Below are 22,948 nucleotides of genomic sequence, written 5' to 3' on the forward strand. Positions count from 1 at the left end.
ATGTGCCATGAGTAATAGGTAAAAAGTAAGTATTTGACGTATACTTCTTCTATTTCTGTCATAAACCAAAATAATTCAATGCATTAGAGAGCATACTACTGGGATTTATTGGTAAGAAGAATTAGTGACTATTTCTTTATCAGTAGACATCTTTCATTATAAAAAAATAAACCCTTGCAACCTTTTAGTTGGTTTTTACTTATTATGCAGATTACATTGGATAGATGAGATTTACTTCATAATTTCTTTCTAGAATGTGTATGTTATAGTAAGTTTTATTTGGAAAAATATTTCACTTTGTAAATATTAATATAATAGCAGAAATAAGAACAGAAATTTATTAGATCAGGATGACTAAATTTATTAGATCAGGATGATTTAGGACACGCACAAACATAATATTTGAAAAGCAAATGGACTTTTTCAGTTTACAGTAGATGTTTGCAATTGCCTGTAGGTTATAAATGTTCAGTCACATAATGTTTGAAAGATATGAATTTGATGAAACCCAAAGACATTATTGACAGATGTCAGAGTCTATGACACATAGGAACAAAGTGTGACATATATCACAATATGCATTTTAGATACACATTCATGAATTTTATATGTCAAAATTACTTCATAGTAAACTGAAAATGAGAAAGGCAACTGATCTTTACTCCAGGCTAAAAAAAAAAAAAAAACCTATACTGTAACATATCTTACCATAAGATATTTGGGGTTAATTGAGTCTCATTGGCTAGAGTGACCATCAGGAAAAGATTGGACTTTTGGAAAGAGTGCTATAAGTAATCTGAAAAATGGAAATTCTAAAGTATGTGCACATTCAAGAATCAGAACTGGGGGTGGTGACAAATGTCTGTAAACCAGCACTTAAGAAGCTGAAGCAGAATCCTTTGGGGCCATTCTGACCTACATACCACCCTGGGACACAAGCAGAGACCCTTTCTCAAAGAAGTCCAAAACCCTGTTTTCTGTTCCGTTCTGTGACCTCCCTTCTCTCCTTTTCTTTCTCCCGTCTTCCCAATCTGCCTTCCACTCCTTACTTTCCACCATATAAGCCATTTTTCTATGCATTGATTATTCAGTAGCTATTTAATAAGAAATGCTGCTGCATGCCTTGCTAAGTCTTAAGGTAGAGTAAACTACAGTGCATATTAGATGCAGTATCTACCCATATGGAGGTTACATTTGTCTAGCAGAAACGGACTCAGATGCACATACAAGATTGTTGTCTGTAACAGCTATTTTGAGGAAGAGGCTTATGTTACCCTAAGTGCTCATAACTGAGTGATTTACTCAGAGATTCAGGGAATGAGTTCCTGAGGAGGGGACATGAAAGCTGAATTCTGGGTTCTGCCTGAGCAATAATCACCTAGGAAGAATGGAAAAAAAAAAAACAATGGAACCAGACAGAATATGCCTACAAAGGCCTTTGAGAAGACATAAACAGAGCACTGACAGGAACAGAAGAAAACAGAAATGATTGCTGTGAGACAGCTCACCGGGTTTCCAATGCAATGCTGAGGGTAGTTTTACTCCAAAAAGACAGAACCATTGATGGAAGTCATTTTGCAAAGCTTACAAAGTGTATGTCAGGAAGACTCCATGACAAGGGCCAACAGCTAGGATGATTTTTACCCATCTGAGTGAGAGGTGACAGTGGTTATGGTACTATGAATGAGGTGAAAATGGAGGATACAGGCTAATTAAGAGAGTGGAATAGGTAATAACCAGCACTGAGGTCTAAGGTGAGTTCTTAGGCGCCTGGAGTACGCAGCGTTTCTGATAGTATTTGGCATTCAATGCCATATGAAAGCCTGAAAGAAATTGTCAAGTTTGGTGATTTGGATCCTGAAATGATTCCATGGGTAAAGATGTTTATTGCAGAAGTCTGGAGCCCTGAGCTTGATGCCCGGAACCTACAAAGTGTAAGGAGACAGTCAATAACCTGAGAGTTTTACCCACATGGGCACCATGAAATAAGAATACCTGCATACACACAGACACAGACACAGACACAGACACAGACACACACACACACACACACACACACACACACAATTCAAAAACAACAATCAGAAGATGTTAAGTCAGGAGTTCAACTTTGGATATATTGGAATATATCAAGATAATCAAAGAGAATCTATCAAATAGAATTCTGTCCACAGAGTTGTGGGAAGCAGAGGAAGGTCTAAGCTGAGAGTATGGATTGGGTTTGTGGGCCCAGAGGATCTTAAGTGGGTCATTCTACAGCTTAGTGTTTGGAATTAGAATCCATGTGCAGAAGCATGAGAGACCTGGGATCAGCCTTGGCATTTTAGTCCTTTCTATACATAGCTAATGTGGGAGGAAGCATGGGCCTTCTCCCTATGAAAATCACCCATGGAGTCTGCGATCGTCCAAAGGATTTTTGTTAAAAGATAAAATCAGAAAATTCAGATAAACTCTCCAATAAGACCCCATAGATCCCAGAGCACCCTGCTAGCAACTCTCCGTTTCAGTTAGGATAGGAAAATTTGAGCAAATATTTACCTCATGTGATTTGAGCCTTTTGTAAACATGTACATATATACTATGTCAAAGACTCTATTCTTAGGTTATCAAATTATTTCTTGTCCTACTTATTTAAAGGGCAAGTTTATTTTTAAAAGAGGGAAAAATGCTCACTGTAATGCTGGTGTTCTAAAATATGCTACAAATTATATCATAAAAAATAAAAAATATGCTCTGAAAATATTAAGGGTAATACACCAGTTCAACACTTACACCCTGATAATCTTGTCTCCTTGAAAAGCATTATAAACACCAAATTAAAGAAGCTATGTAGGAAAAAAGAGGGAAATAATAATAATAGTAAGTGTGTGGTGTTACAAGATTTTAAAAATGAAATTTATTTCTGGAATTGAATAATTTGATCTATTTACTGAATTCTAATTAAAAAAAAATCATGAACTCTAGGGACTGAAGACATAGCTCAGCACTTAAGAGCACTGACTGCTCTTGCAGAGGACCTGGGTTTGATTCCCAGAACTCACGTGGTGACTAACAACCATTCATGACTCCAGTTCTGAGGAAATCCTATGCCCTCTTCTGACCTCCATAGGGATTGCATGGCAGGAGTACACTTATGTAACTGCAGACAACACACATACACAAAATAAAATAAAATAAAATAAAACAAAATAAAATAAAATAAAAAATAAAATAATATGGGGATGGAGTGATGGCTCCACTGTTAAGAGCACTGGCTGCTCTTGCAGAGGAGGACCTGGGTTCGATTCCCAGCACCCACATAGTGGCTGTCTGTAACTCCAGTTCCCGGGAATCCAACAACCTCTTCTGATTTCTGTGGACATTGCATGACATGGGTGCACATAGATACATGCAAGAAATACACTCACAGACGTAAAACAAAAATAATGAAATAAAACATTTTAAAAAAATAAAATAGACTTTTTAAGAATCATGAAATCCTATTTAGTTATTTATCACTGTGTTTGGTTTTCTTCAGTATCTCATTAAGTAAGTAAAGTAAAAACAGGGATTTGTATTGCGTTCCCATTGAAATGTGCTTTAAAATACTTGGCCAGAGACTGTAATCTGTACTAATATGATGCTCATTCATTAAGTTGCTGTCATAATTTGATACACTAATGTAGGTCAGTGACAAAACACCATTTAATAGCACTGATAGCTAATAGGAGCACAGCAGCATGAGAACATGTCAAACAGGCCTTTCATTGTAAATTAAGGAACGTTTGATATATGTCAAAATAGCTCTGGAATTAGACCCTCAGGTCTCTCATTCTCCGTCTGTAATTAAAATGCAGATTTCATCTGCATAATAACATTTCTGGCCTCTGTCATTCTTTGAGTATTCATTTAGATGTTGAAATTCCGTATGGTGAATGCCGTTCTATAATAGTTTGGATTTTCTTTTCTTTTCTTTTTTTTTTTGTTTTAGATTTTCTACATATTTGACTCCTGTGCAGCTTTTCTAGAAAAACGAATGCATGCTTTATAGTCTAACTATTCACATGTCATTTCTTAAAATGTTAGTTAGGGTGATAATGAGAAATAATCCTATCTGAATTTCAGTTTCTCTGCTGACAGACTTGCTAGTCACTCACTTACATAACGTTCGTATCATTTTACAAATATTTTTATTTCTAGTTTCTCTAGTTTTGTATAAAAATCATTGAGCTGAAATTGTAATGATCTTAGCAATAAGCGCTACAAATATTTGTTATATATTTATTGCCAACATGGATATTTCAGAGTTCCAGCAGGGTAACATTTTGAATGAATAGTGCTATAAACCGGGATCTGTGGTTAGCCCTCCCCTCCATATAAATCCCCATTGAGATTAGAACTGTGGAGGGGTTGAAAGGTCAAACATCCCATTGTTATGAATAAGGAAAAGGTGACTATTCAAGACTATAAGTTGATGATTCCAACATGGGAAACCCAACTTCAAAACCAGAACAGTAAATCAGCAACACTAGGGAATTTAACTACTGTTGGGAATTTTTTTAATTAGAGGAAGATAGAAATATGAATTCATTTGAACAGATATGTTTGTTCATTATTTGCCAAAACTAGTAAACAGAAGTGGAAGACCATTCTTGTGGCAGACAATTATGAAGTTTCATATATGCATAATTTCATCTGAGTTTAGATGTCAAAAAATTAGAAAGGGGCCAATGAGAAGGTAGAAAAGAAGGTTTAAGGGGTCTGGACAGATGGCTCCATAATTAAGAGCACTGGCTGCTCTTGCAGAGAGGACCTGGGTTCAATTCCCAACACCCACATAATGGCTAACAACCGTCTGTAATTCCAGTTCCAGAGGATCTGTTGCCCTTTCCTGGCATCTACAGGCATTGTACACATGTAGTACACTTGCAAACATGCAAGCAAAACACTCATATACATAAAATTAAATAAATAAATTATATATATATATATATATGAGGCTTTAAGGGAGAGTAGTTGAGAGGCTAATATGTGTACTGAAGATGAAGGGAGAATTCGGGGAGTGGAAGGGTTTAGGCAGGGTTGGTGACAGAGAGATGAGGGAAAGGGAGAAGTGTGAAAATAATAAAAAGTAAACTGTAATATAAACAAACAAATGTGATAAAGTGAAAAAAAATTACTATTGAAAGATTAAATTTCTGGTTCCTTTGCCTAAACATTTGGCTGCATTAGTTAGGTATTTAAATAACACTAATTATATACAACCAGGTTTGCAGTTTGGTGATAGATTGTTGGGTATTTGGGAGATAAACTCAAAGTATTGTGGTCAATCACAATGGGCTTGGTCACTCATTCTAATTTTATTTATTGTGCTATTTACTAAAAACTCACTGAGGCTCTGCAAAATTAGTGAGAGTAATGCACGGAGTGAAATGTAAGCTTCTCCAAACTTACAAACAAAGGTGTTGACTATACTCCAGGAAAACTTGGCTGGGTGCAAAAAGTATGATATTTGAAATCAGACAAAAAGGGCTTACTATTCTAAATGAACAAAACATACTCTGATATTCATCGTGAAAATTATGATAAGTCTACGTTACCTGCAGGACAACTGTGAAGTAGAAATAGAGAAAGTGAAGCAGCCAGAGAGATATGGCTGTGTTATGAAACTTAGAAAAAAATCTACACAATCATTTCCTTAGTTCCAAACATTTTTTACTTATTATAAAATGTATGTAGTCATATTGAGAAAAATCAATAATACATTGATGCAGGATTTACTTTTCCTTTTAATTGAATTTTTGAGACCTTCATATCATATGCTTTGATAGTATTTGGATCTCCTGCCCTATCTGCATCTCCCTTACTACACCCTGCCCAATGACATGAACTCTACTCCTGCTTTGCTAGTCTGTGGTATCTAGTAGCAGCAGCATCTCCCTGTAAAAGGAAACTCCTTTTACTCTCTCTTTGCCATCTATATGTGTGTACTTTCAGAAGCATGTATAATGATAGGTTTCCTTATGCCCTTTTCTAAGGCCTTTAGTCTTAGTTATCCCTCCCCACATTCCCTCTTCCGATACAGGATTTTTGAGTATGGCAGGACTTTAAGCACTGTCCTGCTTGGTCCAAGGACATAGGATACCAGATATGGTCAGCAAAGATCAACCTGGGACAGGGACGATTAAAGATATGGACAACCCTATATGTCAGCAAAGCAGAAACAGAATTTATTCAGGATTACAGAATGAGGAAAAGTGGGAAATTAAGGAAAAGTGAAAGACTTCCAAGAGTGGAAGGGGTTTCCATGGGAGAAAAAAAACATCATTCACATTCCTTGTCGAAGTGTTTGTGTAGGGTGATGGCAGAAACTTAACAACGGCTGAAGCGATTAGGTCTCTGACTCATAGTGAACTGAGCCAATGGAGGGTCCATACACTGTATACATGTCCCCCTGGCCCAAGCAGGGAGGTCATGTGGTGTTCATATGCTGCTCACCTGGTTAGGGTTAGCTGAAGCCCTTCTCTTCTGTCTCTGATTGTGGCACTGTTCACTATTGGCAGTGTCTGTTAGCTGTTAGTTGGTTGGCTGATGTTGCTACCCTCCTCTGACCTTGCAGGTGTCTACATGCTGCTAAATACTAAGCTAAATTTGCACCTCCATTCTTCTCACAGTGCCAAGAAACAGATACAGCTGTTCTTAGTTAAATCCTTGTCTGGGGGGAGGTGTCTCTTCTGAAAGAAGCAAGAAGATATCCTTACTTACAATTTAGTGTTAGAATTAGCTGATTTAAAAGAAAGAATATACGAAAGAACAACAGTGCCTGGAATAAGTTCCCAGGGAGAGGAGGTCTTACAGAAGCTCAGCACCCAGCCCACCAAGGCTTGCCTTGCTTTTCAGAGCCTGTCTGTCTCATATCAGATCTGCTTGGCTGTTTCACACTCAGCTCCAATCTCCATTTCTCATCCCTGATTTGGTTGTTTTAACTCTAAACTTCCTTTTAAACCCAGGTTATGCTTCTACTGCCTCATATGTGAGCAACTGGCAGTCTTTAGCATAGACTCTTCCTTACTGTCTGTAGAGAGTTAGCTTCTGCATCAGAATCATGAAATTATATGCCCCAAAACATCACCATTGTTAACATTCTTTCGATATATATTTAGGCACACAGTTTATAATAGCATGTGAAAAGAATCATAACATACACATTATTCTTAGGAATGAATTCCTAGGTGCTTTCTATGTGACTAGTTTGAAACACATTGCACTGCTAGTAATAAGGTCATGGATATTTTGTCTTTTGCTAATCTAGAACTTGATTGCTTGTTACTTAATGCTATTTAGAGTTCTGTTAAAACATTCAAAAAATAAAATCACTGCAGTGGTTATACTCAGGTGTGTACATTTCTCATGTGATTATTGCTATTGATCATTTTGCTTAAGAAAATATTTCAGAGAACATGGAAATCTCATATTTACATAAAGTATGTATACTTATTTGAGAATATTCATGACTTAACACCTTCTGCCAACTCACTGGCACTGTTCTATGTCCAACTGACCATTCATTAGCCATCACATCTTTTAAGAAGACCTTTGAAGGAGTCTTATTATTAATCAGCTTTACAGATTAGTGAGTGACTTTTCCTGAAGACCGTAGGTGTGGAACCAGACCAAAATAAAAGTTACACCAGAGTAAATCTTGACAAAAAATGTATTGGAGTTACTAACAGGACTATGAGGAAAGGGTAACTTACAGGAGCATGGATGTCTCAAAGACAGTTGCATCAGCAGCAAGCCCACCCCTGCATGGGTGGTAATACGAAATCTGTATCCACAGAGTTTCTTGTCCAAATTTCAGGCAGCTCTACAGGTTGGAGATACTTGTTACTGCTTAGAGAACTTTGGGGAGGAGACTTGTGCATTTTACAAGGTTCAGAAACTTCCTGAGAAGCATAAATTTGTTTACTTCCTGAGGCTTAAGGAAGCCCAATAGGAGGGGATGTTTCAATTGGAAAGAAATTGCTACATAACAGGTGTAGAAACAAAGACACAAAGAAGTGAAGCCATTTGCCCCAAACCACATAGTTGATGTCTCAGTGGCAGGAATTTCAAGGAGGCATCTGGGTTTAGAGCTCTCATTGGTATTCACTTATACCTCAACCTCTGTGCAGTCCATGCTAATATATTTGAAAGTAAAAATGTAGTTTTCCATATATGCTGTCATTTTTTGTTTATCCTTTTACAAACATTGCAGTGGTACATTTATGAATACAGCTTTTGGCAATTTGTCTCCAGATCAATTTCTTTAGAGATGAGCCAAAACAGTGTATATTTCATGACTGAGTCTATAGTTGCAAACTCTCTCCCAGAAAAGCTACTGATACTCTCAAGCAAATTTGAAGCTATACGTTGTCTCACAGTTGTGCCAAAATTAGGGTTGATTAATTAGTTAACTCATATCAGTAATGTATAAAGCAAAATACTTTGAGTCATTCACATTTATTTTAGAATTATTTAGGTTGAACAACATTGAATGTGCTTAGAGGCCATCTGTTTTTTAAAGAAGATTTTGAAAAACACTAACCTAGCTGCTTTAGAATTTGTGAAAATAAAACTTATTTAGCTTGATACCTCACTCAGACATAATATCCTCAATTTTCCAGGGTAAAATTAGAAGTTCCAAGAAAGTATTGAAAAATTATGGTGAAAGGCTTGGCGAATGACTCAATTGTCAAGTGCTTGCTTTATAAGCACATGCTCTGTCCCACTTTCAGGATTCTGGCGATACCTCCAACTTTGTCCTACTATTGGGGTTCTGGTGGACCTTCCAGGTTCTGAACTATCACCAGGATCTTGAGGGCCCCTCTGGGTTCTTTTCCTACTAGGGTTTTAGCAGCCCCTCCTCTGCTTTTGGCCCTACTACTGGGGTCCTTGATCCTCTTCCCTGTGGTCCTGCCACTTCAGCAGCTTGCAAACACCAAGAATCTAGAAGCCAAATGATGATTAAAGGAGATCCAGGTGACAACTCTTGAGTCAGGGGAAAGTAAAATCCAGGCGACATCTTTGAAGATCCCTGTTAAAACTGTTAAAACTTTATCTTCTTCTTAAATTGATATACCCAGAAGATTGGGACTACATGAGAATCCTAATCCTTAAACACTTCCAGCCTCCGTGGTCAGGTCCCCATGTGGTCCTCCTCACCACCCATGCTGCCACTAAACTATCAGGTCATTTATCCTGGATAAAACCAACTGTCTGGCTACAAGGATTGCATAGCCCACACTTAAACCCCCATGACACCCCAATTTCAGCAGAAAGTAGACAGAAGTGAAGCTGATGCCCATAAACCCTTTGGGCCCCACCTCCCTCTAACCCTTGTTCCAGGAAATTATTTTTTTATTACAGTAGTTCTTAAAATTTATTTATTTTAAAAATTGTATTTCATATGTGTGAATATTTTGTTTGCATGCATGATAAAGTGAACCAGAGTGTGCAGTTCACCTGGAGGCCAGAAGAGGGCGTTATATCCCTTGGAACTGTAGCTAGCTGTCATATGGTTGCTGGAAACCGAAACCTGGCTTCTTGACACGAACAGCCAGGGCTCTCAACCACTCAGCTCCATTGTTTCTTTTCTGTTTTAAAGAAAAAAACCGGAATTAGATCCTAGAGGCTGTCCTTATCGAGTGGATGAGATAGACCTTATATTCTATCTAACATTCATAATGTACTAAATTAAGTGGTCCCTGTCTCCTGTGTTCATAGACCACCTTCCCTTAAAGTCTGTAAATGAGAAGACCTTTTTTACTTCTATGGGTTGCTGTTGTGTCTCACATTCCAGCTTTCCCCATTGCACATCACTGGTGTTTATAAAAACTTAGCTACCTGAAATCTGTCTTGAAGCATCTTTCTACTTAACTCACAAAGAATCCTTATTAAAACATTGCCTATGCCTAATTAGGCATGCATATGCATATTATTAATATCATATTTATTACAGGAAAGAATATGTGCAGTAAGAAAAAAAATGTATGACTTAGTCTACTAATCAAAATAGAGAAATCACTGTGTGACCAAACTCTTCTCTTGAAATCCATAAAAAGAAGCTCCAGGCAGTCATCAGGACCCTTGAGTACTCTCAGTCATGTGGCCCACAATTAATACTGACAGTGGTCCTTTTCTAATGTGTACTATGCCTTTACTTGAATAAAATTATCTTACCACTTTTGCTATAAATATATACATATATATATACATATATGCAAACTTCTCTAAGAGAATTTAAACAAAACAGCTTTACAGTTAAAATAAGTAACTATGGCTACAGTAATTATTAATGATTTTTGCTTTGCATTGCTTATCAAAAAGTATCAGGGAGTTTGGAGAGATGGCTCAGCAGTTAAGAACACTGACTGCTCTTAGAGAGGACCTGGGTTTGATTCCCAGAACCCACATGGTGGCTAAAAAATCATAACGTATCTCTAGTTTCAGGGGAATTTGCTGCCTTCTTCTGACCTCTGTGGGAATTGCATGATACAAGTGCCCTTATATACGTGCAGGCAATACACTCATACACATAAAATTTTTTAAAAAAAATTAACTTTCAAGGAAATAATCATAAATCAGAAGTTTATAATAGAAGGAACTTTTTTTCACAATAGAGTTAAAAAGAGTTTTCAACTGTTAATTATTTTGTGTCAGCAGTTTGATTTGCTATTATTCTTGGAATTTTAATGGTTTTGTGACACTTCAAATTTCAGTATTGTGTTCTATTAAAAAACACTAATATTAATACAATTGATGATAATTTTTAGAAGAAATATTTATGACTTTACTTAGGGGTTTGTGGACAATGTTTAAACTTGAGGGCAGGGTTCTTGATCTGTGATTAGCCATATTGATATTTTAATAGTTGAGAATTGAATGAAAACACTTACTGATAATTGTTTATGCTTCATATTCTGTGATTTAGACAAGTTTTCCTTTGAACTCATATGGCATCAATTAATTTAATAAAACTCTCCTGTGCTTATCAGAATATAAATACTGACAACTTTTCTTCTGAATTGTATTCTTATTCTCTAACTCTAAAAGATGTCCTAAAGTTTTATAATTGGAATGCATCATGGTGAAGTTAAACTATTAGATGCAGATATAATGTCCAATAAAAGCATAAAATTTGTTTCTATTGTAGGAAGAAATAATGACAAAACTAATATTTGACAATGCACTGAATTATCTGTCAGTGTTCTTATACTCACATGGAAATAAAAGTGTGTGCTTTTCAGAGTTTAAGAATGAGCTAGAGACCATCAAGATAATATGTTGCATTAAGTGCCTGCTCCTTCCTCAGCTCTAAATTCCTGAGTGTGTTGCCCTACTAGAGCCTGAATCAATCTGCCCTACTCTAAATACTTCTGCGGGTCAGACTTTATGTCATGGTGGCACTGACTCTTCTCTTCTGGGGTCCAAAGGCATTGCCCAACATGCTGAAGATCTTGTCTTCACAGACAGTAGCAGCACTTGCTCAGTGGAAAGATGCAATAGGAAAATTAGCAGCCAAGAGCCTCAGTTCTCCCTGCTATCATTTTTTGGCACATTTTGTAGTAAATCTCATTTGCTTCTTAATGAGCTAGGCTGGAAGACAGAGTGGACCTTTCTAAATACCCAATTTGTTATTAAGGTCAGGAACAATGAGATTAACTTCATTTTGGTTTAGTGTATACTGAGGCTTTGTAGTTATTTTCAAGAAAGCCCAAAACCTCTTAATTTTAACGAAGTACAAATATTTATCTTTCAGCTCAGAAGGCTCAGAAATGATACTATCTTTACCCATGCTTCTGAGTCCCAACCACTTATAATATGGTGATTTATAAGAGACAAAAATTTGCTTCCAAAGACCTTGGAGGCTTCATTTACCATATGATCTAAGACTTCTGACACTATTAAGAGGAAGTCATTGCACAAGGCTGATTGAGCTGGAGAGATCTCATCAAAGACTGACAGTGTAGTACCTGCTACAGCAAAACAGTCTTTCACCTTCACTGTCCCCACACAAACACCAAACCCCATAAAGAATAGTTTGAGAAGAGAAAGAGGAATGCTCGTTTGTGTATTTTCACACTTTTGTTTATTTTCTTTGCTTTTTGTTTGAGAGTCTCTGGCCTGCCCCTCAAATATCTGGAGTCCTTGATGCTTATTTAAATGTGTTGCTCTAACCTTGAGTTAGAGACAGTTCAGGATGTTCCACAGGCTGTAATTTAAAAGCAGGAACCTGTATGCAAAGATCACTGGATTCCTAGCCAAGAATGAAAGGCTTCATTTGCCCACATTTGCCTTCATGTTAGAATGCTCTGGTGGATTCAGACACATCCTGTGTGAAGAAAATATTTGATTAATGACATGTGTGATGTACTTTCCTGTATTAGATAGAGGAATGTAAATATTTCTCCTGAGAAATACTGGGAACACAGAGAAGACTTGGGAAGGGCATCTTTGCAGAGACCAGCTTGACAGTGTCAGGCTTGATTGGCCCAGTTCTTCTCTGGCACACATCAAAGGCTACCAAGTGCTGAGTATGGAAGAATGTAGAAGTCCTACATTTTATAAAACTGCTATTTTTCTTTCTTCTATAAAATATGCAAGTGAGTTTAAAGTTTTAGTTGTAGATAGAGGTGACACTTCTCGATGAAAAAAGAAAGGACATTTCTAACTAAATGTAGTCTCAAAAATGTAAAAACGTGAAATACATTTGTTAAAATTTACAGAGCTTTGATTAAAAAGGAAACATAATTTTGTGGATGATAATTCAGACTTTAAAAATAATTTGCATTTAATTTTCTCTGACAATATCTTGATTTAAACATACTAAATTGACATAAGACAGTACTTACACAAAACCATATTGTTGTTATTGTTCTAACATTAATATGTACAATTCTTTGTTTAACATTAAAATGGAATATATGAAATTAAATTGCTAGTGAATGTCACAGTTTCCTTTTGATAGTAAAATTTTATCCATCTTCTTAAATAACTTTTTAAATAATTGCAATTAAGTGTTGTTCTAGTTTCTTTTGATTGATGTGACAAAACACTCTGACCAATACCAGCTTGGCAAAGAAAGGCTTTCATCAGAGAGCCCAGGGTAGGAAATCAGAGCAGGAACTTGGAGGCAGGAGCTGAATCACAGGCCATGAAGGAATGCTGCTTATACGGACTTGCTCCCTGGTCCATGCTCAACCTGCTTTCTTATACAACACAGGACCACCTGCCCAGGGGAGGCACCACACACAGTGGTCCGGGCCCTCACCACATCACTCAACAATCAAGAAAGTGCCTCACAGACATGACTAGAAGCCTGTTCAATGGAGGCATTTTCCCAATTAAGTCTCCCTCAATTCAGGTGTTTCAAATTGACACCTAAAACCATCCAGCACAACTGTATAATTTGCTTTAAAATCATAGGTAGCATCAACCAGAAAAAAACGCCAATTTTTATTTTGTGAATGTTAATGGTTACCTTCTAAAACCAGATAGTTTAAGGTTTAAATTTCTTGTCTGAGCTCTGGATTTTCTTTGGGCGACTCAGCTAATTTACAATGGTCACCATATGCTGAAGAAATAGTATAAAATGTTCAAAACTTGTCACAATCAAAGCTTTTCACAACAGTCATGAAATACAAATGATCTTTTGATTAAGTCAGTATATTCAATAGATATTTTACTCCTTTCATTTTATTATCCATTAAATTAGAAATAAAAATTTAGCCCTCTAGTAGACAGGACTATAATAGTAACCAAATTTGGATGGTGGGAAAAGCTCATGAAGGGAGGTAGCAAATTCACATCAATTCTGAAATTGTAGTCAATTCCAAATAACCAGTGAAAGAAAGCAATTCGAATGGGCTAAAGACTTGCATAAAATAGTCTCTTATTTGTGAATCAAAGCATTGGCCTTTGAAGATTACTGAAAGGAAGATTATGGAAAAATTTTAGCCATTTTTGAAAATTATTGGTGGGTATCATTGTTCAAATTGAACATCATTGGGTGCATATTTGGATGTATGTTACTCCTTATTTATGCAGTGAGGACAGTCACAAGATGCTGGTAGTGAGCAGTAAAATGTCATTAGTGGTGTTTTGATGTGTAAGATAAGTGTGTCATTTCCAAAGTTCCTTACAGAGGAAGTGAGTTAAATAAACAGAGATGTAGAAATGGCAAAGGAGTGAAATAGTGAAGAAGGATGGCAACTTACCAACATCATTTTTTTTTTCTTTTCTAATGCTTTGACAAATACCAAAGAACAGACAGGAGGCAGAATGTGGAGGGCAGGCTGGCCAAGCCTGCAAAGAAGCCTCTTTAAGAATGTGCACTATGGTTTCTAATCACCAAATGCTAAAGGAAAAACAAGAGTGGGTCTGTTATAGTGGATAAGTGTTGTTTTAATTGATTTTTTAATATGAGGAAGGTATATCATATGTATGCACCCTGGAGAGCAAATCTGATGGACTGTTATTTTATAGAAGAGATTAGTGAGCTTTGAGAGATATCTTCCTGTATGGTAAGAAGTTGGCATAAGGTGACCATGCAAAAAAGAGTAAACGAAGAAGAAGAAGAAGAAGAAGAAGAAGAAGAAGAAGAAGAAGAAGAAGGAGGAGAAGAAGAAGGAGGAGAGGAGGAAGAAAAGAAAATATACTTTTAGGAGAAAACATTTTAAAGAATAGTGAAAGTTTCTAGAAAACACTATATTGACAAATAGTTACCATTATAGTGGAGGTGTAAACACTGTGGGTTTTTTCTTGTAAAAATGTATTTAGAGTCCTGAAGTGGTGCTACTTTCTTGTTAAACTGTTCAGTTGTTTACTCATCAATCTGTTTTACATAGTGGTAACCCTCGATAACAATTTTACTTTATTCTGTCACCTGGATGGAACTGCCAAAACTTTTCTCCTCAATCAGGCCCCACATCATTCATCTTTTGATCCCCTTTCCCTGCAGGCAGATGTGACTCAAAATTTACCAACACTGTCTAAGCTCTCAAAAGCAATGACCTTTCTGTCTCTGCTTCTTGAGAGACAACTATCAAAAATGTGCTCTAGTTTCTTTACAGACAACTCTCATTTCTTCCGTTCTCCTACATCTTAGACTTTGTAAACACTACTCTCTTTCCTTAGCTTCCCTGGTGAAGAATTTACAGAGTTGTTTGATCACTGTCCTCTTAGTTTCACACATCACCTGATCTGCTAAAGAGATTCTATTTATTCTGTCACTTAAAAGCTCTACATCTTCATGACCACTAATAACTAATCAGGCACTAACCAGCTCATCATTGGCATTAAGACTGAGCTCTTCATTTCTCCTTAACATCTTTCCATTTTCCAACTCTGTGTCTGAGTTTGTGATGAAGGAATGTATGTAATATAACTAGTCGTGGTTGCAGGGAGCAGGTGGGAGATGATCAGCAATGTAGTGTCAGGAGAATAGGCGTAGTTGTGGACCAGACCTGTATACATTTACCTAATTATAAAGCCAAATTAGGAAATTGCTATGAAAAGAGAATGGGAGAGGATTTGCACCGCGTCTGAAATAAAACTCAGGAAAGAGAGGAAGAAAAAATAGAAAGTACTATATCTTAGAAGTATTATACACATATGCTATGTTGGGAGTTGTGAAATAAGACAATCAATTATTGACAATGTTGTTTAGCTAAGTGTAAAATGATGTAGAAAATGAGATGCGACTTATAAAAGAATATGAAACCTTTAATTAAGAGGAAAATGGAAGCAGAGTCTATTATTGTGTTTGCAGGTATAAAAAATGAATGACTGGGGAGAGAAAAGACTGAACAATATATACCAATTTTGTCACCTCTTCTAGCACGTAGAACAGTTTTCCTTTCCCCTCTTGTCTCTTCCTTTCTCCTTTCTCAAATCTCCTCTCCTCTTCCCCTCCCCTTCCCCTAGCTTTCCTCTCTTGCTTTATTCCAGTGTTTGAGGAGTGCTAATGCAGAGCGATTTACTGGTTGCCTCATTGCACTTACCAAGAGAAAGAAATTTGTCCTCCTCCTCTCCACACTACCTCTCCCAGGATATCTGTTACTCACACCAAGAACCCAAGTTGCACTACTCTTGGAAGAGTGGTAATATTCTAGCAGTAATCTGAATCATCACAGAGCAGATCCATGAGGGATCTGAGCCTTCTACTCAAGTAGAAGGCTATCACTTGGGGCCTTTAGAGGAGAGAAAACTAATACCAAAATGATTGCTGCTGATAACCTCATAAACTCTAGGAAGTGTGGCCATTACAAGAAAAGGCTTAACCTTTACAACATTTCCATCAAACACTTCACTCTAACAAAATCTGCCATGACTTAGGAGAAATGTTTTAAGCTTCTCTTATTTGTTAATAATGTAAGCTCCTTCAGTGATTAAGGGAGAGTCTTTTATTAAGAATCATTTTTCTAGGGGCTGGAGAGGTGGCTCGATGGTTAAGAGAACTGGCTGTTCTTGAAGAAGACCCAGATTTAAATCCCAGCACCCACATGGCAGTTAATAACCATCCATAAATTCAGTTCCAGACATCTGATACCCTCTTTTGGCCTCTGTGGGCACTGAACATCACAGGTGTACTTATGTACATGCAGGCAATACATTCATACACTTAATTTAAAATTTAAAATTAAATAACCTTCAAAAATTTTTTTTCTCAATGTGCTATATATTAAAAAGGAATCTTATTCAACTGCGAAGAAAAACAAAATTATGAATTTTTCAGAAAAATGGTGGAACTTGGAAATACTATACTGAGCTTCCCAGACTCTGAAAGACAGATGTGTGCTCTCGTTCATCTGCAGATCCTAGCTTTGAAGGTTCATAAGAATGTAGATTAGTCGGTGTGAGTTTAGGTACAGACTATGAAACTAGAAAGAAGGCCATGAATGGTGAAAAGGAGGTGTTGAGGAAAAGAGGCAGAGAGCAAGAGGACACCTTTGACCAGAAGGCAGGGAGGAGGGTCCTGGGGGCGGAGGGGTATAAGAGAAACACTGAGGAAGAAGGAGGAAGAGAACCAACAAAGGCAGCTGTTTGAAAATGTCATAATGAGGGGCTGGAGAGATGGCTCAGCGGTTAAGAACACTGGTTGTTCTTGCAGAAAACCTGGGTTCGAATGCCAGCACCCACATGGCAGCTAACAACTGTCCATAACTCCAGTTCCAGGGGATCCGACAGCCCCTTCTGACCTCGGCGGGCATTGTAGGACATGGGTGCACTTACCTACACGCAGGCAATACTTGCATACACACAAAAAAAGAATAATAAATAAAAATATTTAAAAAGAAAAAATTCCATAATGAAACTTAATACTTAATACTTTGTGTCCTTACCTAAAAATGAAGTAATTGAAAAAATAGTAGTAGTTTGCAATTGAAATTTTCATTCTGTGGGATAGAGAGCAGTCTACCAACATTATCATTACTGAGTCTGTTTTCTTATAGGTTAATGATTTTGGAATGAATTAGGAAATCTTAATTATATTTCCATACTAAAAAGAATCATTTTTCTCTTAGCAAGACCAGTATAAAATTCAGTGACATTTTAACTCCTGTCCCTTAGGTTTACATTCCTTTAAATCAAATCTTGTTCAGCAAGAACACTCTCTCTCTCTCTCTCTCTCTCTCTCTCTCTCTCTCTCTCTCTCTCTCTCTCTCTCTCTCTCTTCCATTTTTGACACTGAACAGCGTCTCTCCTGTGCCTGGAGACAGGTTGCCAAGTTAAGGGAGTCATTTGAGAGTCAAAGTTTAGAATGAATCGTACAGTGCATGAAACATGGATTCAAATAGCTCTTTCAGGAAATTAAAGACATTTGATTGCAGATACGTCTTGAAGCACTATGTTTTCTCTCCAGCGTCTCCCCCCTTGCATTCCCACAGCATCTTTTCAAATTTAGGTTAAAGGTCACTGAATGTCTGAAGACTATTGGATCCCCCCAGGCAGAACTAATTCATTTTAGCTTTGTTCTCAAATGGCTCTTCTTTTCCTCCTTGTACGTACCTACTCTGTTCAAGAGTTGTTGTTTTCTTATTTTCAATAAATTTGACAGATACAATAAACTGTAAGCCTTTGAAGGCATAGCTCATACCATTAAGTGCAGCATATAGCCTCCTCCTGCTACATCAAAGGATGCTGCATTTGACATAAAAGGATAAACGTTCTCCTGTTTGTGCTGTTGGAGAATCATTTGCATTCTTTGTCCAACAGAATTCATGGGAAATTTGTGTTAACTTTTAGAAGTGTGTGCTAAAAACATTAAAAATGCCCTTCTTTGTCCTTTTAGACTGAGTTCTTGAACCCAAAGAGAACTTATTCAAATTAAGGTACCCAGAATGATTAGTGTTAGGAAAGTAATGAGATTTGATTTACTTCAAGAAAATTTGGATGAATCTGAGTCGTATGCAATATTTTAACAGTTAAATTCATTACTGGCTCCACAGGCCAAAGGAAATCATAACCTTTGCTCAGGATTTCTGGATGATGAATTGAGACTTCTTCTAACAAAACAAGGATAAAAGATGTTTTGATATAACACACCAAATTTCATTTAAAGTAAATTTGGTTCGATAGTAGTGGATATTTTTCTGAAAGCTAAAGCTTTTGTCCTTACACTTCTAGAGATACTTAATAAGACGCAGACTAATGATTAATCACTAATAACACTCTGTGCTCTGAATTATTTGTTGGATGGCATATCAAATGTGATGCTCATCTTAGCACTGAAGTGTCTAATATTTATTTTTAATTAGGTGTGTGTGTGTGTGTGTGTGAATATGTGCACATGTCTATAGGTACCTGCAGAGGCCAAAGGAAATAATTGGATCCCTAGGACCTGGAATTACATGTAGTTTAAGCCACCTAACTTGGGTGCTGGGACCTGAACTCAGGTCCTGTATGCTCTATGTGCTCTTAATCACTGAGCCATCTCTCCAGGCCCTGAAGTTCCTTAAATTGTTAGAATGCTAAGAAAACAGAAAAAGCAGAATGCAATATATGTCTTCTGACACAAAGAGAAGAAAATCATTGTATTCATTAAATCAGCAACTTGTGAGGAGCCTTAGTACAGTTATCATTCTGAGAATTCTAGATGGGAGAGCTTCATGAGCACAGATGTTTTAAATCTCAGTATTCCTTAACTAATCACTGACAAGGAATTCAGAGAGATGCCAAGTTTTTTAAAATTTATTATTTTATTTTTATTTTATTTTGTTATGTGTATGAGTGTATTGCTTGCATACTTCTAAATGCACCCCTGTCATGCAGTGCTCATGGAGGTCAGAAGAGGGAATCAGATCCCCTGGAACTGGAGTTATTGACAGTTGTTAGGTGCCATGTGTGTGATGGGAATTGAACTCAGGTCCTCTGCAAAAGCAACCAGAAATCTTAACCTCTGAGTCATCCCTCCAGTCTTGAGATACCATCTTAACAATTGTAAGATGTCAGGGGCTTGGTGGGGTCTGAAGGTACGATGGTGAATTGCAATCCTCCTGGGTGAATTGCTATTGTGCTGGGCTGGTTACATTTGGAGCAATTGAACTATTACATTATTAATCTACTCATGGTTCTTTATTTCATGAAGAGTTTCACAATCCACTATTATTTATTCAGTTAGGTCTAAGTCAAATTTGGGAAATACTAGGCATCCTAATTTAACTATTCCAGACAATTTTAATAGACAAAGAAGTAAAAAGAACAAAAGACCAGTAGTTTTTGATTCCCTAGGCTCCAAGTAGCCAGAGGACTGTGATAACTACATGATGATCTTCCATTTTATTTCTCTCATTTGAACATGAGATCATCGACTTGGGTGAGCTCTAAGAGCCTGTCAGCTTTGCTTTCTGCAGACAGAGAAATAATATAAGCCTCCAAAATTTTCACTTTTGTGTTGAACAGCTAAAATACTGAGCATGTATTTTACTGGTTACTAAAACTGTACGCTCAAAACTAAGTTTGGTACAATATCCCTGTCCCACTTAAGGATATAGGTGGTAGCTTCATGATAACAGTACACAGGCAATTAGTTACCTTTTCCAGGAATGTGTTAAAATATAGAAGAAAACAACAGAAAATTAACCCTTGTAAATGTCACAATTTGCCTACTATATAATTTAGTTTATATAAAGCTACTTATTTGCATAATGATGCATTTGTAAGATATATCTTAAAAATAAAAATAGTATGCATTGATCTGAAATTAAGACAAAAAATAACAGGTACAAATTAGTCAAGAAAAGATGTCATGTAACTGTATAATTAGATGTATTAATAAATGTGGACTATCATTTATGATGCTAAATTTAGCATGTGTGTTTATTTAAAGATAAAAATATATTTTCTACTTAATATCTTTTTATTTCTGTTTTGCAAAAATTTATTGTCATCCTTTTGTTAATTTTTTAAACATGTAAATAATTATATAAGGCTGATGTCTTAAATACCTTGTTAGAATTAATTATCTAAAATAAAATCTAAATCTCATTGTCGAAGTGATTTGGAGAAATATGGTGTAAAACACCAGACCATCCAGTGTACCACACTGATAGAACATGAGGATATCCAATGCTTTGAGATCTCAGAAATCATTTCAGTTTCTAAACACACTCCAAAGTGACAGATTTCAATAAATTAATTCTGTAGACAAAACCAAACACTTTGTGTAAACATCATTTTTCTAAACCAATAAAAAGATGTAAAATGTTATTGCTTTAAACAGTCAAAAGAGGCACTGGTTAAGGGCACTGACTGCTTTTGCGGAGGACATGGGTTTGGTTCCCAGCATCTACATGGCAGACAACAACTATACTACCTCCAGTTCCAGGGGATCCGTCATCCCCTTCTCACCCCTCAGTTATTGCACAACATGAGTGCACTTACATACATGCAGGCAATGCACTCAAATACATAAAAATAAAAATAATAAAAAGTCAGAAGATTTTTTTTATCCCTTGGAGTACTTTCCTTTAGTCTACAAATATTTTAAGATCCAGAATAGTTTTTTTGATAATCTAGTCTAAGTCGTCAGTGCCCTTATAAATTACATAAGGGTATGATAAAAATGTGAATTAATTATGTACACCTTTAAAATAAGCTCATGGGACATAAATTACACACACTGAGTGTTGCAAGCACTCTTGTAGAAATGTCTCTCTTTCCCATTCTGCATTTGTAGCATTTGATGTTGGATATTGGAGACAGTTTCCTGGATTTTAAAACTGAAGTTCAAGCTTGTACTGGGGATACACAGAGATATAAACAGCTGTTTTATTGTCACTAAGTAAACCTTTCAAAGTTGCCTAAAACCTTCACTGCTGCCTAAAATAGAGAAACATACTAGAATACTCTCCTTTAATTGTTTGTCTCTATGAGTGGCCTGCACATTTAAATTATATAAAGCCAAGCATTGCATGTTCAAAATTATTTTCCTTTTGGAATATAAACTTTCCTGCAGTAGAATTCTTCATAAATTTGCCTTGTAATATTTTTCTTCTTCAGAGAATCATCAACATCCTTGCAAGTTATATAGGACTTGTGATGTTTTCAACCCAAACTTTTTCTGTTAAGTGTGATGTGGATTAGAAGGGTGACTTTTGTGAAGATATTTTTGAGATCACTGCCCTCTACACATACAGGCAATCTTTCCATTCTCTTTTAGTGAGATAACTTTCTCTTGCACTCCAAATATATTATAAGCAAAAATTTTGCATAAAGATATGGAGATGATCTTCAGTCTGAAGTTACTAGCTGTCAGTACATATTTGATGGTAGACACTATCCATCATTAGCTAAGAATTTCTTATCACTTAAGGAGTTATTCTTTATACATTTCCACTAATATGTGATGAGAGCTAGTCAAATGTCATTGGTCTTTGTGTGTTGAAACAGGAGAAAATAGGAATTTAGACAGCTCCATAAAAGTTAATCTCCTCTCGAATTAAAATTTAGATGTAGTCACTGATGAACTACTCCTATCTTCAATGTCTGTGCTCAGTAGTCATCTTCTGTTTGTAACAGCGCAAGGGTCTGTAGACAGTTTACCCTGAGTGTTGATACTCTGTGCCTAAAAACCAAACCCTCCTATCTCTCAGGTGCTTATTTACAGCCCAGGGCTTTAACATAAGTTCACTAATGCCAATGTCTTCAATTCAAATTCCTTTCTCCTTCAGTGGTCCCCTTTTTTCATCACATATTTCTGGTATAGCATTGGTTATCCCATTGCAGCTTTAGTTTCAAAAGGGAAAAAAGCCTTCCTACATTTTAACAATCAAATTCATCATGTAACTTTGTAACGACAGTGATTTCCAGAGGCATCAGTTTTCTCCCACTGCTTTGCTCTCCTTTGCCATTTTTAGAATGTTGTGATGACTAGAAGATAAAATTAAAGTGTTTTTTTTTTTTTTTTTTTTTCAAGCAAATCTTTAATCCTTTGGGAAAGTTCAGAGTGTTAAACCTAATGTATCTGAGTACAGTGAAGTCTAACAAGATATGCTGTTACAATCAAGATGGCTCGTGGAAGATGATTTACTTAGCTTTTCATGTGTCTTGTCTCTTTTTTTGCTGACTCAACAGCTCCCCCCACGGTTCGTATTGTGCACTCAGGCTTGGCCTGTAACATTGAGGAGGAACGCTACTCTGAAAGGGTCTACACAATCCGGGAAGGAGAAACCCTAGAATTGACCTGTCTGGTTACAGGACATCCACGCCCACAGGTGAGTCCTTAGCTGGGACATTGGGAAAAACCATCTTTGATTTTTCTTGGATGTTAGAAAATCTGTATTTTACAAAATTAAGCTTGAATGTGTATGTGTATGTATAAGTGTGAGTGTGTGTGTGTGTGTGTGTGTGTGTGTGTGTGAGAGAGAGAGAGATGTTTGCCACTTCAGTGTAAATATATACAGTGAAGGACAAGGATAATAATTTC

General features: G+C 36.6%; 1 protein-coding gene across 3 annotated transcripts in view; it reads left to right on the forward strand.

Moving 5' to 3' along the window:
- Positions 1–22,948, forward strand: part of Mdga2 (MAM domain containing glycosylphosphatidylinositol anchor 2) — an 899,633-nt gene that overhangs the window by 375,969 nt on the left and 500,716 nt on the right. For 2 of the 3 annotated variants that reach the window (XM_008829871.3, XM_029561983.1), the window contains exon 2: positions 22,597–22,736. In XM_008829871.3, the coding sequence (XP_008828093.1) occupies positions 22,597–22,736 (140 nt within the window). Of the gene's footprint in view, positions 1–22,596; positions 22,737–22,948 lie in introns of those variants that run through there. The other variant, XM_029561984.1, reaches the window with a different exon arrangement.

This window comes from Nannospalax galili, unplaced genomic scaffold, assembly GCF_000622305.1.
Source record: "Nannospalax galili isolate Female #2095 unplaced genomic scaffold, S.galili_v1.0 scaffold253, whole genome shotgun sequence".
NCBI classification, from domain to species: Eukaryota; Metazoa; Chordata; class Mammalia; order Rodentia; family Spalacidae; genus Nannospalax; species Nannospalax galili.